This window comes from Dromaius novaehollandiae, chromosome 9, assembly GCF_036370855.1.
Source record: "Dromaius novaehollandiae isolate bDroNov1 chromosome 9, bDroNov1.hap1, whole genome shotgun sequence".
Classification (NCBI taxonomy): domain Eukaryota; kingdom Metazoa; phylum Chordata; class Aves; order Casuariiformes; family Dromaiidae; genus Dromaius; species Dromaius novaehollandiae.
This window is the reverse complement of record NC_088106.1, coordinates 28,117,703-28,132,570: the sequence shown is the minus strand read 5'-3', so window position 1 is coordinate 28,132,570 and position 14,868 is coordinate 28,117,703. Positions and strand designations below refer to the sequence as shown.

The following is a 14,868-nucleotide window of genomic DNA, read 5'->3' as shown; positions in this document are numbered from 1 at the left end:
CATGTGTCCCCATCTTGTCCCCCCACAGCTTTGAGCAGCTCTGCATTAACATTGCCAATGAACACCTTCAGCAGTTCTTCGTGCGCCATGTCTTCAAGCTAGAGCAAGAGGAATACCTTGCAGAGCACATTGCTTGGAATAACATTGATTTCACTGATAACCACCAGGCTCTGGAAATCATTGCGCTCAAGCCCATGAACATCATCTCCCTCATTGACGAAGAGAGCAAGTTCCCAAAGGTGAGCACCTGGTCCCACCAGTAATGCTTGGCTTTGCACACAGAAGAGTGCAAAGGAGACTTTCAGAGACATTCTGAGAGGCAATGTCTTCTCATCACAGATATCTCTTTTAAATTAGCTCGCTATGTAGGTGCTTCATTCTCTGCCAGCAGGTGCTCTTCCTGGTACCTTGCTGTCAAAACTCTTTGGTTGTTCCAGCCAGAGAAGGAAAGAGTCCTGATCATTTACAGTGGCTTTTCAGGAAATATTTGGATGTACACATTGTCTGAGTATCGTTCTGCTGCTGGTTTGGGCTGTAGCTAGCTCTTCCTTCTCCTGGGTGACAGACTCACTTGAGCATGGTCAGCATTGCGAAGAAATGCTATTCTGCAAAGACCAGGTATCTCAAACAGGACACCAGAGATTAAAGTAGCATCTGATCTCAGACATCCCTGCAGAGGGCTTTTATACCCTCCAGAGCATGGTGAGGCTAAGCAGGACTGGCTGGTACAGGGCAACATGGCAACATGGGCTTGTCCAGAAGAGCAAGCCCTTGCCTCAGCTCGTTCGTAGCCCTCAGGCAGCAGTTTGAGAGGGGCGTGCACAGAGACAGAGCTTCTCCTTTTCTTCCTTAAGAGGAAGGTCCCCACTGTGCTTGTGAGCTCCAAAGGTCTGGGAAACTCTTACCACACCTGGTGATGTTAGTAACATTATGGGGGCTTGCATATGGCCCCAAAATACCAGGCCTTACCCTCTGGTGCTCTGTTCTGTCTGGGTGCTTTAGAGGATGGTCTTTGTAAAAGGGAAGACATTTCCAGCACCGCCTTCCTCCAGACCTACTACACGAGTGAGGGGCAGAATATAAGCCTTTGTTTGTGAGCACCACTTCTATTTGTTCACAGAGTCTGGGCCAGTGCTGTCAGGGGGAATCTACTTTACTGTCCTTTTCCGCCTGTGTTTATTCCTAGGGCACAGATGCCACCATGCTCATCAAAATCAATTCCCTGCATGGCAAAAGTAACATCTACATCCCACCTAAGAGTGTCCATGACACCAAGTTTGGCATCAACCACTTTGCTGGGGTTGTCTTTTATCAATCAAAAGGTGAGCCTGTCTCTCCCGGGTTTGGAGGGTGGAGATAAGGGCATGGCTTGCCTTGGATGTGTGGCACTTGGGGTAGTGTTGATCTCTCTGGCTTCTCAGTATGAGAGTACATAACCTCCAGCTTTGCTTAGCTGAAGTCAGGAGGTCAGGAGGATTACTTTAAACTAATCTGCAAGTTACTGTGAATGAGGTGGATTTTAGATAGACAGAGTTGGCCTAAAGCCAGCAGGCTGCAGAGATAAGAAGCTGATTTTGTTTCCATCCTATAGATTTCCTGGAGAAAAACCGGGACACATTGAGCGCTAATGTAATGCAAGTGGTCCATTCCTCCAAAAACAAATTCCTGAGGCAGATTTTCCAGGTGGAAACAACCCCCCCTTCTCTCGGCCGTGGGACCATCCGGCGTCTTGGAGGTGACCAGTCCTACAAGGTTGGCTTATTGGTAGTAGGTTACAAAAACCACCCATCTCTCATCCCTTCCGTAAGGCTCTGTCTGCTCTTGGCCTCTTTGTTTTGCACTGTCTCTGCAAATCGCTCTCCGTTTCATTCAGCTCATTTCTGCAAGGCAGTCTGCAAGAGCAGCCAGCATCTGGCAGTCACGCTGTAGACCAGCGTAATGTCAGCCTGTCTCCTGGGTAACAAAGGCTAGAAGAGACTCTGTCCCTGGACATCTGTGTGGCCATGCCGGCAACCTCTCGCAGAAGCATGAGTTGTGCTACTTCCCTGCACGTTGCCAGCAAACGGATGGGTTTTCTTTGTGTCTGCCGGGGCATCCATACTGCAGACCCACAGCTGGGGAGGGTGTAAATGAGCAGGAGGAAACTGCATTCCCGAGGGTTCGTCTGAACGGAGCAAGGAAGCAGCTGGAGGCCCCCCTGCAATGCCAGGACCTGTCCAGAAGCCAGCAGCTAACTGCTGCCATGCTGCATGTGTAGCCAGCCTGCTGTGGCCGCAGCACAGAGAGGTCTGGTACGGCAGCTGGCAGGAGGGTCCTCTCCTGGCAGAGGGGTGACAGGCTGGCGCGCAGGAGCAAATAGCTCCACTGTCACAGAAGTGCCACACCGCCTCCTAACTTCCAGCGATGCCTGTAGGCACAGTCTCCCTGCCCTGCCTACTGCTGCAACTTCAGCTCTTCCTCCTGGCCCAGAGGCTTTGTGAAAAAGTTCATGATTGCTAATTACTGCAGAAACATCTGTGTCTAGTGGTGTAGGGAGCCTCATCCTGTACCCGGTGAAAAAGAGACTGTAAAGCATAGAGGTCTGGGAACAGCATAAGCAGAATTCAAGTTCTCTGCCCTGCTGCAGCTGTCACGTGTCTTGATTTCTGAGCATTTAACTATGCAGTGTCAGCACTGTATGAAGGTATCTTTGCTGCTAATGCTTATATCTCTGAGTTTCCCTCTCAGAGTATAGAGCAAATAGTCAGCTTGCTATAATACCTTTTACCTGCCTACTCTCCTGGCTCTGTTCTCTGATCCTGTTCTTTCTTCCTCAGTCTTTATCCCAGTGTGGCTTTCTGCTGTCTAGAACATCTGGCCGTGGACAGGTAAATAACCTGAGGGAGAAGAAAGTCAGAAAAGGAACAAGCAGCAAAAGAGAATGGGCTTAGCAGCTCTTAAATGCTATGAATACCTTGAGATTAAATATCAGGTCTATCTACATTGCTGTAATGCTTTAACGGTTTTTGTCTCTTTAAAGAAGATTGTGTTATTGGAAAAAGCCTTTCCTTAGGAGGACGTTTAGAAAGTACAGTAGTATGTCAAGAAAGAAATTACTAAACGGGGGTAGCTACCCGTTTCAAAATGCACAGACGTCAGCTGAAAGACCGCTATTCATTTCAGATAGGTTGGGCCCTTGTTGGGAAGTCGATAGAGAAGAGCAGTGGATGAAGTGCTGTAAAGAGCTTTGCTGTTCTGAGGTCTCACAGTTGCTCTCCTCAGTCACCAGGGGAGAAAATTCACCACCACCCCAGGCAATAGGTTTAACTTTAACACTGGCATATCAAAAGATGGTCTGTGAGACCACGAGGGCATGGGCTGCAGCCCTCTGTGGCCATCCCAGTGATACACCAGCACAGCAGAAAGGCCCCTGAGATCTGGGAGTACAAACTGCTTTACCTCTCATACAGCTTAAATATGTATTTGAAATTATAACTACTTCAAACAGATGCTGGCTAGCTCTCAGATGTATTAGAGATGCTACGAGACATTCCCAGGAACAGTTTTCCTACGGCACAAGTGTTTTGTCGCTGGAGGGCAGCGTTGCTCTGTAGCTAAAGCAGAAGGTGGCAACTTGAGCGTTAAAAATGGCACCTTAAACTTAAGGACCAGCAAAGTGAGGAACCATGAGGACTATGAGAGAGGGCATCCACTGCTTTTTAAATGGTTTATTTATTTCAAAAAAAGCCCTTTATACCTGCCTGTATAGTGCTGTAGTTACTACCTCCAAGCTTATAAGTAGCCCGTATGAAAAAGACCAGGGGATCCCTCCTTGTTACTGGAAACATGCACTGTTGTCACTATAATTTAATGTGCCCTAAAAACGTGCTGGGAGGTAGAACTGAAGGCCTATTGCAATGATCTGTGTGAAGAAGACAGAGGCGGAAGTGTGCTTTCAGGGGAGCTGGGGAAACCCAGAGTGAAGTGCAGCAACTGCCATCCCTCTGGGGCTACGCTATTGCAGCTGGGAGCAAAATTCCGCCTGGGAGCTGCGAGACATAGAGCACTACATCTACAGCCGTATGCAAAGTAGCTCGTAGCTTATCCTCCAGTAAATGTTTGCCTTTTCACTACTTATTGTATAATAATGGGCAAGGAGACCAGTCATCCTAATCGTTAAGGATTGAGCTGTCTGGATCCTTAGCAGTCCCAGTTAGTCATGAGCTACAAGCAAAATGTCTGGCCTGGAGGTTATTACTGCCTGGGGAGCAGCTGTTTCTCACCAAGCTTGCAGGCACACACCCGTGAGTAACAGCTTGGCACCCGGACCCTATAACAAACACAGCCTTGGTTGGAAGACACAAGGCTTTGTGGGCTCCTGTGGGGGGATTTTCTTTCACCGCGGCTCCCTCCGACTGCTAGAACTTAGTGCCCCGGGAAGGTCAAGGAGCTCATGAGGTTATTGGCAAGAATAACCCCAAATTAATAAGATACAGATGGCAGATTTGGGTCCCATGCAGGTAACTAACTTTTTCTGACATGGTACAAAAATACAGAAATGTATTAATTTGCCCTCCGACAGTGAATGATGTAGCAGTCAGCACCTGCTTATTCTTCTCAGGGCTTGGATACCACCAAACGACTCTCTACGCTGGGGGGACAGTTCAAGCAATCTTTGGAGAAGCTGATGAAAATCCTTGGTCAGTGTCAACCATACTTTATCCGCTGCATCAAACCAAATGACTTCAAGAAACCACTGGTAATGCTTTAACAATATGAGATCTTGTCTTCAGTAAACTTCGTAATGAGAAAAAGCTGTCAGATGCTGTGTAGCATTTGATATTTGCACCTCAGCCAAGAAGAGCTGGAGTATAAGCTATTACTGCAATAAAAAGGACAGTAGGATTCAGCAATGTTAATTTATAAAAGCATCTCTAAAAGCATCATAAAGGGATAGATGGTAAGAAAAAGCACATAGGTGTTTTCCTGAAGGAGTTGTAAAAGCTGTCCCTGTAAAGAAAAAAGAGAGAACAGGAGAATTTCTAGCCTCCTATAAAGGGGAAAAATGAAAAAAGTTAAGATCCAGCAATGATCATACGACGAAATAGCTTCAGAGAGGAGTGCTGTTGGTGTTTGTAAGAGGAGTGGTGTGACTTGAGTCGACACTACAGAAGAGAGGCAAGCTTGTCAGTAAGATGCTTGGCTGGAACTCAGGAGATCACGACCTAGTTCTACGCAAAATCCTCAAATGGTGTTGGTCAAGTGAATTAATCTGTCTCAAAGTACTGCATATGGTTTAGTGAGCCTATTTTTACTCTGCATTACAAGAGAATAGCAGCCCACACGCTGTGCTTTTCATGGCTATGCCCAAAGGGCATAAGTTGCTATTGCAGTTACTTGCACTTGCAAAATGATATGAGCAATTTATTGTTCATCTGAAATTGCAGGTATAGAATTGGAAATGATTGTTAAAGCCAGACCAAAGTTAATGGACTGTTTTCACTGTTTATCAAATTTGTGATAAATACACATTTGAAGACCCTTTAAAATTACTTGTTTATGCCTGTAATTAATTAATTTAGGCCACTGAAATAAGAAGTGCAATTAAGAAAGGTATACTATGCCATTCTGCAGGCACTCCAAGGCCAGAGGTTAACAGAGGTGCTCTGAGGAATGCTGCATGTGCAGCTTCTTTCTGTGCTAAGCCTTCTCCTTGTCTGCCTTCCCTTCTAGTTGTTCGACCGAGAGCTGTGTATCCAACAGCTGCGGTATTCAGGGATGATGGAGACCATTCGGATCAGGAAAGCTGGCTACCCAATTCGCTACAGCTTTGAGGAGTTCTTTGAGAGATACAGAGTTCTTCTGCCAGGGTCTGTTCGAGAACAGGTATGTGAGCACAAACTTGGTTTAAGGCTAATTTAACTTCTCCTTATAAGGCTTTAGTCTTATTCACAATAGAAATCCACTCTTGGATTATTGCTGGCACAGCTGAGAGAGCTGTCATCAGAGTAACTGCAGTAAAATACTTAAATCCTCGCATGGACCTTAGCTGAAATAGTAGAGGTGCTTTTAGGTCTGGCTAACCTGGGCTTGCTCCTCACAGATGTCCCAGGCAGGGTGGCATCCCCATCGCTCTGAGATGCTTCTTTTCTGTAGTCACACACTTCTGAGGTCTCTCTGACATCCTCCTGGCACTTCAACGCTTGAATGCTTGGCAAAGCACTAATGTTCTTCCTCTCCCTGACCAGTGGAGCTGAACAACTTTCATTCACTGTACTGTCAGCCCTGAGGTCTGTCAGACCTCGGTCATTTCCATTCTTCGCCCTTTGCAATGCAGAGCAATAGATCCTTACCTAGTATAGCTGCTGTGTTTCCCACCAAGCCCTAACATGATGATGCTTTTGCACATCAGCTGAAGAATGATGCTCGCCAGTGCTGCATCAGCATCTCTGAAGCCGTGCTGGGCAAGGATGAAGGCTGGCAAGTTGGAAGGACCAAGATTTTCCTTAAAGTAAGTAAAAAGGACAGTTTATAACCTCTTCTCCTGAAAAACTGGGTGCTTCAGAGTAAAGCTTGACCTGCCTGTGAAAGATTGGTGACCCAGAAGGACTAGATTCTCTTATAAGCTCTCTCACGAATCTAGGGGATCTTTGGTCCCCAAGTGAATTGGTGGATATTAGCTTGGCTTAGGAGAGGCTGATCCTCTTCCTGTGCTCCAGTGGTGCAGCTGAAGCACCAGTGCAATGCTCAAGCTCTGGAGCATAAAGAACTGGATTCCAGCACACTGTTGCAGGGACTTCCTTGCCCTTAGCCCCCTGGTAAAGCCAGTCTTACTGTAGGCACACTGTGTCCTTGTTTATGGCTACAACCCGACACAGTGTATCCAGCTGGTGCACCCTCTTCCTGATGCAGTCCCACGGATGCATTTCAATCCCAGCCTGCGCTGTCTCGTGCTAAGTCTGGGCCTCTTTCAGAACATGTGTCCAGTTTTCAGAAGTTCTGGGGGCTTCTGTTCTATTAACATATCCATATTTTCTTTAACAGGATTATCATGATACGGTACTAGAGGTGCAACGACACAGGGTACTCACAGATAAGGTTCTTCTTATCCAGAGGGTAATGAGAGGAGTCAAGGACAGGTCAGTGACATTAAAGAAGAGAATTTGCTTTGGTTTGAAGCGCTAATATTTGTGTTGTGTTTTAACATCTAAGTAAAGCATTTTCAAGTATAAAATGTACTACTCCATATCTTCCATTAGCCCTAAATTCAGTTCTCATCATGTAACAACACACAGTGTATCTAGGCAGATTTTGCACATAGCTTTGTTCTGTCTCAGTTTCTTTATTGTCATGATACTTTTCAAAATGCAGGGCTTCTGCACATGCAGCTTGTATGGGGAGGAAGGATTGGAAGGAGGATTTGCACTCAGTATTTCTAGTGAACGGTAGGGATCAGTATTTGGAAAGCAGGAAGACCCTGTGGAATCTGTGTCCTCCTCAGAGCTACAAGGAACCTTTTCTTTAGGATGCTTCTTTGATACAAAACATAGGTAGAAAAGAACCAGACAGGAAACTAAGTAGTCCTTCTCCGTGTCAGAGATGCACAGTTCTTGTATTTTGTTTGATTCAGTTTGAAATGTCTTCAGAAGTGAGATATAGTCACTGTCGAATAGTTGTTTGTCCTCATTAAATGCTTTACATCATGATTCATGCTTACTAATCTTATATGGCCTAACCAGAACTATGATATAGGACTGACTCCTAGTTTAGTTTAGAAATGTTCCTAATAGTGGAGAAGCAAGAATTATAAAGAATTGCACAAATGCCCCAAACTTCCTTTTTTTTTCTTTTTTTCAAATGCTGCCTGCTATCTAACAGAGAGCATCACTTCTCCCTCACCTTGCCTCGATTTTATTCTTAGATGATCAAAGCTATATGCCACTTCCAGCAGCCACAGTTGGTGACAGTTTTCACCATGGAAAGTTAATCTTGTCCAGACAGCTCCTAGCCCTGGAAGCTAGGACACTGGGGAGCAGGAGATGATGAGGTGGGGGAGTTAACTTATCCAGGCCTGATGTGAGGGCATTTTCAGCTCTTATAGACCTCTTCTATCACAGCAATGAACTTGGTCTGCAGTTTGTATGAGCATTTTTGCAGAACTAAAGGTCAAAGTCAGCTCAGATGTATCAATGTGGATTAGTAATACTTTTATCTCATCCTTTTACCAGCACATGGATAGCAAAGCAAACATGAAGACAGTATGGAGAGCTCCACTTATTCATGATGCTGCTTCACTTGCAGAGTAAGCTGAGCCTAGGGGAAATCCCTCAAGGCCCGTGTTACAGCAAAGGTCAGGCAAAACAGCCACTTCTGGCCTTTCCGTCAGCACGAGGAAGGTGTGAGCAGACAAAATGCTGGGACTGAGGATAGTTTTGCAGCATGTGGTACAAGACCAGCCTGAACTTTCTGCTGCAACATAATGCTTTTCTTGGGCTACTGGGAAGCAGGAAAAATGGACCTCACTGAGCTCCACACTTGCCCTGGCAAGATGTCTACTAATAATTGAGCTGGTTAGTGTAGCGATAGCTTTCCTGGCCCTAGTGTCCCTAGACAGCAGACAGGGCTGAGACCAGAGCACAGACATCCCATGAAAGCAAAAAGCCAGTACCTCATTCCTCCCTCAATTTATCATAAGCAGCAGCAGAAATAACCTATTGCTTGTCACCTCACCTGTCTGTTTACTTAGGAAGCAGTTCCTGAAACAGAGGCAGTCTGCTGTAGCCATTCAGACAGCCTGGCGAGGCTACTGCTGCCGGAAGGATTTCAGAACGGTAAGAGGCCAGTATAGATGTGTTTATATACTATGCTTTGCAGGGCTGAGTGGAGTATTAGGAGCTAAGACACTCGAAACTGAAGGGGAGAGAAGCAAAATGTCAGGGTGTAAAGAAGGGATTTGTTCGGTCCAAGGAGGGGCCCGAGACATCTCACGGCTTACCGAACCTGTGACATTCCTGCTTTCTGGTGAAACAGTAACTCAGCTAACCTCTGGCAGGGCTGGCTCCAGTGACATGGTGCACGAGTGCTTCCACACTTCTTCCAGCCAGAAGTCCGGGGCTAGCTTTTGTCCATCACCGGCATGCTGTGAGCAGTGTCTGCCACCACTGTTACAGGAAAACTGGAAATCTGTAAAAAGTTATCATCACATCCATCCCTTATTGTTGAAAATAATGACTGAACGTCTATAGGCGGGGGGTTTTGTGGGTAAGGAAAGCTACACCATATTAGGGGCTTTCATATACTGTGTGTTTGTGTGGGAGGGATTATTATTACAGTATAAGAGAACATCCCATTCTTGAGGGCTGGGAGGAGAAAATGCCATTTTCAATTAGAGACATTTTCTGTTCTCCACAGAGTGACACAATTGCTGCCTGAAGAGCCAGTCTCTTGCCCTGCACTCTGCCCCATCCCCTTCTGTTGCTTCTTTCAGGCTTGTCACACCCATCTCTCTCAAGGCCATGCCATTTTTTTCCAGTCACTTGGCTTCATTTCTGTTTTCTCCCTTCCCTTGCCACAATCCCAGGTTATCACTGTTGCTGCCTGCAGCCATTCCCTAGAAGGTCCCCAAGAGAATTCTATATAAACTAGTTTTAAAAGCCTATCACTGGTAGAAAATAAAGCATTTTCTTAGGTGGCAGTGTCCCATAACCCCTTCCAGTATATCTATCAAATAACTAGATTTTGTTGTCGTCTACTTATCCGACCTTAGTCCCAGTCTTAGGGGCTTTGAGTCATAACCTCCTCTTTTTCTCCACCTGCTACAGATTCTGCTGGGGTTTGGGCGCCTGCAGGCCCTTGTCCGGAGCCGGCAGCTTGCTAAACAGTATGAAACAACCCGGGCTCATGTCATCAGGTTTCAAGCCTTGTGCCGTGGTTATCTAATGCGTAAAAAGATAACAGAACAGAAGAAAGCTGTATGTGTTATACAGGCATATGCAAGGGGCATGTTTGCTCGCCAAAGTTACCAGAGGATGAAGAGAGAGGTACGCATATCCGTTCAGATACTCTGTGAACATGTTGTTTCTATGAGGTTCTGATAGATATTTAACTACCAACAAGTGTTGCCATAGCACTTTATTTATTTTGGGTTGTAGGCTTCTGAGGTTAGCATGCTGACAGGTATGAGCTCTTGTGAGATACGAAAGCAGAGCCCTAAATGGGCTGGTGTTATTTATGCTTGCTTTCTGTGCTCATCACAGATTTAGTTTCATCAGAACCACACTGACCAAGCAGAAATATTTTTGACAGAAGAGAGGAGAAAAGATAAGAAGATTTGCATATGTATCCGTCACTGCTGCAAAGGAAGATCACTTTCTACAGCAAGGCCTGATAATGTCTGTTAGGGATCCATTCATGAGGGAAACCCAGTGTTGTGTGTCTTCATATGCACTGCCAGCAAAATCTTATATTTATTACCTTGGCTGTGTGTAGCACATGGGAGCCCTTCTTGTGGTTTCCTTTCCGCATTAGATGATGTACAAACAGGACAAATCCCGTCTGCAGATATCTGCCTGTGGCCTGTTCCCTAAAATGCCAAAGCTAGAACTGAGCAGCCCCTGCTGGGGATCAAGTCCTGGTGTGGACAGCTGATTAACGGCAGAAGGGAGCCAGCCCGGCAGGTATGGAAACAGTCACAGAATGGTTCTCTTGTCCACAGAACAAGTACAGGCTGGAAGCCAGGAACATCCGCTTGGAAGAGGAGCAACGTCTCATCCAAGTCCTTGGATCAGTGAAAGCAAGAGAAGAAGCTACGAGGTTAGAAAAGGTAGGTATGTGGATCAAGGAACACCAAATGCCGTGTGGTGTGCCCAGCAAGGCAGCTTGCCTAGCTCATACCTGTAGTCTTGCATACCGGTATATGTCAGAGGATAGTAAAAAGCAGACATAGTTGCAAACACACTTGCAGGGATGATTTAGAAATGGGCCAAGCCAAATACATGCACGTCTGGAGTATGAGGGACACTTTAGACAAACACGCACGTGCTATTACGGTCTCCTGACACGAAACATTTTTAAATTTTAAATGTGTTTTTTTTCATGCTAAGTTAGGAATGCTGTGTTTTTCCTGTAGCATTGCTTGATGATACAGTTCTTGAAAATTGCATTATTACTTATAGGCCAACAGCCTATAAGTACAGCTGTTAGTGCAAGCTGTTGCTGTGCTAGGTCTTTGTGACTGCTTAACACAAGCAACATTTGGTTTCACATCAGGCACTGCACTGGCAGAGCTACATCTCACTGTCATAACACCTTCATAATTGCCTTTCATCCTCGTGTCCATTCATTTTAGCTGAATGATGTTCCAGTCATGCTTAACCAACTTTTATGTTTAAAGGAACACCTGGCTGCTCTGGAGAGAGAAGAGAATGAAGCAAGACAAAGGAAGAATAATGCTGTTGCCAATAGACCAAGTTATGATGTTATCAGTGACCAAGAAATGGTGGACAAAATTTTTGGATTTTTACCTTCCATGATTGGAGGCCAAGAAGGACAGGCTCCTCTGGGTTTTGAGGTACTGAGCTGCAAAGTGGTAATGGGTCATGTTCATCCCTCGTGTAAGTTCATTGACTTTTTTGGAATTCCATCCGTGGTCAATTCTCTTTAATGAACTTCTGTGCAGTGAAAGCACTGAGCAAGAACTGCCCAAATAAGCCACCTAGACAGTCCCTTGAGGAACTGCATTCAGAGGTCAGCTCCCAAAAGCTTTTGGTCATCTGCAGTTTAGGGACTGTGCATCTTCAAAAACCACTTCACATTTGTTCCATTTCCCCAGTAGACCCTCTCTGAACTGTGCCAGTCTCTCCTTTTAGCATCAACTTCATGGTCTGCTGCCAGTGCTTTTGCAGTGCTTTCCAGCTTACACACACATCTTGTGCAGTTACTCCACATCCTTAAAAGCAAGATTTGAGATATACTGGTCCTGACAGCTGTGGAGATGGAATGGGGCAGAAGGAGGTAGGCAGAGTAGAGCAGTCTGGGTTAGTGCAGAATGGGAGCAATGAGGTAGCACCTGGGTTTTCCAACCCTAAATGTTCTTGGCCAGCTGAAGACCAGCCCAGGGAGGCCATATGGAATGGATGCATCTTGGAGGAACAGGTCCTACATCCCAATGGTCTGTTGGTAGCTGCTGAACATGGCTTTGGCGATAGCTGGAGAGCCAAATTCCGGAGGAATTATGGCCAAGTCTATGTGTGTGTGTGTGTGTGTGTGTGTATAAATATATAGAAAAAATAAGAGTATTACAGGTGGAGGGAAAGAATATATGCTTCTTCTGCATGTTCTGTGCAGGACTTGGAAACAAAGCCAAGCAGACTGGAAGAGGTGGACCTGGACATGATTCCCATGAGCGTGGAGTTGGAAGAAGAAACAGATGACTTGGCAGAGTACACCTTCCCAAAGTTTGCAGCTACTTATTTCCAGGGGTCATCTACACATACACACATCCGGAGACCCCTGCGGCACCCACTGCTCTACCATGATGACAAGGACAATGTCCTGGTATCTTGCTTCTTGTTGGTGAACCTGCTCCCTGCAACAGCCCTGGCTACTATAGCTCCCTTCCTCCTTGGGTTCCTTCACGTTTTCCTCTTGAGGGATAGGAGGATGGAGAGGGAAGTTTTTCTTGATAATAAGCAGCCTTACAGAATGGGGAGTCCCATGCTGCAAAAACCTTGACATTACTTGGCCTTCTGTTTCTGGGCATAAGGGCTCCTGGAAGAGCTTGCTGCAGAGTGCTGGTCTATCCAGGAGGGTAGAGGCAGAGTGCAGTTCAGCCAAGGTTTCTCTACCTCACTCCAGCCACAGGGGACCTGCCAGGTGCCAGTGAAGGGAATGGTGAGGGCTCAGCAATCACCGAGCAGGTCTGGCATTCCCACTGGTGCCTCCTGAAGCCCAGCACCCTTGAGAGAGCTGTGAATGTCACTCACATGTGGTTGCAGATGAAAGGAAACTCCTTGTGTAAATGGTGGGAGGGGATGGGGAATTCTAACAAGTTGGAGTGGATAAAGGAAGAAAGGCATGTGGCCATTGGTTCTCCTGGCAGTGTCTGATTGTGCTTTCTGCCACTGCAGGCTTCTCTGGTTGTGTGGGTCATCATCCTGAGGTTCATGGGGGACTTGCCAGAGCCAACAGTGTTCGCCCAGAGTGTCACCAAGAGCAGCTCCGTGATGACACAGATATATGACACAATTGGCAAGAAAAACCAAGTCCAGTTTGGGAGCAACAGTCCAAATATGGTGAGAGGAACAGGCTGTGTTTGTATTTTCAGATCCTTTCCTTGTTCCTGTGCTGTTCTACTGAGAGTGAGAAAAGCAAAGGAAACCTTGCAGGCTGTTGTACTTAGCCAGAAGTACCAGAAGTGCAAAGGGGTCCCTGTCAGTCATGGGAGAACACTGCAGCTCCTTCAAGCAATAGGGGACAAAGCAAAAATGTCCCAAATTTGGCATCTGTCTTTTCTTAATGACTCATTCTTGCTGTGCATTGAACTAATTTCCTGTAATGATGACATGTGTCGTAGAAAGACAGCAGAAAGGATAACAAGATCTCCAAGGGGATCTCTTCCCTGAAGCTGAAACGGTCCTCCAAGCTGACAGGGAAGGTAAGAGTTGGAAATAAATTGCTTTCCCTAAGTCTCTTTACCTGGACCCCTACCTATCTCCCACCTGCTGATAGACGTTACATGCCAGCAGCCTCCCAGCTGGGAACTCATCGCCCTGCCAGGCCAGTGCAGCCCACCCTGTGTAGGGGATACCTGGTGCACTTTTGCTCTTCCTTGGAAACTCTCTCCATGTGCACTGATGTCATTCATTCCCTGGCAGATTCCCTTCACTCCTTCCCACTGGAGAGTGACTGCAGAACACAGAGAACCTTTTATCGTTGAGAATTGCTGGTATTACAGAATAGTTTGCTCAAAGCCCCAAGCAGGGCTAAGAAACACCATGTGCTTAGTGCTTACAGCATAACACATGAAAGTTCTCCAAACCACTAAGAATAGCTGCTGTAACATGAGATTTTGAGTTGAATGTATGGTCTCTTCTTAACTGCTGCTGCAATGAGCAGGAAAATTTTAGCCAGAAAGATGGAGCATCTCTCATTTCTGTGAGAGCTGCCTGGTATGAGGGAAGGTTTCCAGAGCACTCTGGGGTTCTGCTTGGTTTGTTTCAGGTGGCAAACCAGCTGAAAAGTGGAGAAGAGGCTTTCCAGGAGGACAGTTCAATCTCTGAGAGACCTATGTCCAACCTTGAAAAAGTGCACTTCATTATTGGCAATGCAATTCTGCGCCCTGCCATCAGGTAGGAAACTCGCACCTTCCTTCTAGGACCAACAGCCATTACCTCAAGGATATGCAGCATTCTGGTTCCAAAGCCAGAAGGACTGCTGGAAATGTCCCCCATTCATTTCTGGGGCACTCCTGACCAACAGTCCAAGCTAGTCACGTACACGACCGAGAGACCGCAGACCACAGAGCCCTGCAGAGGATGGTTCACCTGTGTCTGAGGAGATGGAAAACAACTGCCTCACTTCCTCTCCTGGTGTCTTCATCTCAGTTTAGGTCACCTGTCTCAGTGTATGGCTTTCTGAATGCCCCATAAGTATGCAATGGGGCAGAGCTCAGTTCTGTAACCCAGTAACACCTGAAGGTGGAACACAGCCCTGGTGAGAGGGACACGGGAAAATCAGAAGAGAGAGTAACAAGTGTGGGGTTAACTATGCTAGAGAGGTTTTCAGAACCTGTTTCTGAGCCTTGAAGAGATGTCCTCTAATCAAAGCTAGTTGAAGGACTGGCTTGCTGACTATCTCAGCCACTCAGAGAGGAAATCCTGCTCCCAAGCT

The 14,868-nt window shown here is 46.3% G+C and overlaps 1 protein-coding gene across 3 annotated transcripts in view; it reads left to right on the top strand.

Moving 5' to 3' along the window:
* Positions 1 to 14,868, top strand: part of MYO7B (myosin VIIB) — a 54,263-nt gene that overhangs the window by 15,007 nt on the left and 24,388 nt on the right. For all 3 annotated transcript variants that reach the window (XM_026109575.2, XM_026109574.2, XM_064516986.1), the window contains exons 13-27: positions 29 to 239; positions 1,187 to 1,322; positions 1,592 to 1,752; positions 4,601 to 4,738; positions 5,713 to 5,865; positions 6,392 to 6,490; positions 7,024 to 7,118; positions 8,726 to 8,810; positions 9,801 to 10,019; positions 10,694 to 10,801; positions 11,372 to 11,548; positions 12,325 to 12,534; positions 13,107 to 13,271; positions 13,553 to 13,633; positions 14,200 to 14,327. In XM_026109575.2, coding sequence (XP_025965360.2) covers positions 29 to 239; positions 1,187 to 1,322; positions 1,592 to 1,752; positions 4,601 to 4,738; positions 5,713 to 5,865; positions 6,392 to 6,490; positions 7,024 to 7,118; positions 8,726 to 8,810; positions 9,801 to 10,019; positions 10,694 to 10,801; positions 11,372 to 11,548; positions 12,325 to 12,534; positions 13,107 to 13,271; positions 13,553 to 13,633; positions 14,200 to 14,327 — 2,166 coding nt within the window. The remainder of the gene's footprint in view (positions 1 to 28; positions 240 to 1,186; positions 1,323 to 1,591; positions 1,753 to 4,600; positions 4,739 to 5,712; positions 5,866 to 6,391; positions 6,491 to 7,023; positions 7,119 to 8,725; positions 8,811 to 9,800; positions 10,020 to 10,693; positions 10,802 to 11,371; positions 11,549 to 12,324; positions 12,535 to 13,106; positions 13,272 to 13,552; positions 13,634 to 14,199; positions 14,328 to 14,868) is intronic.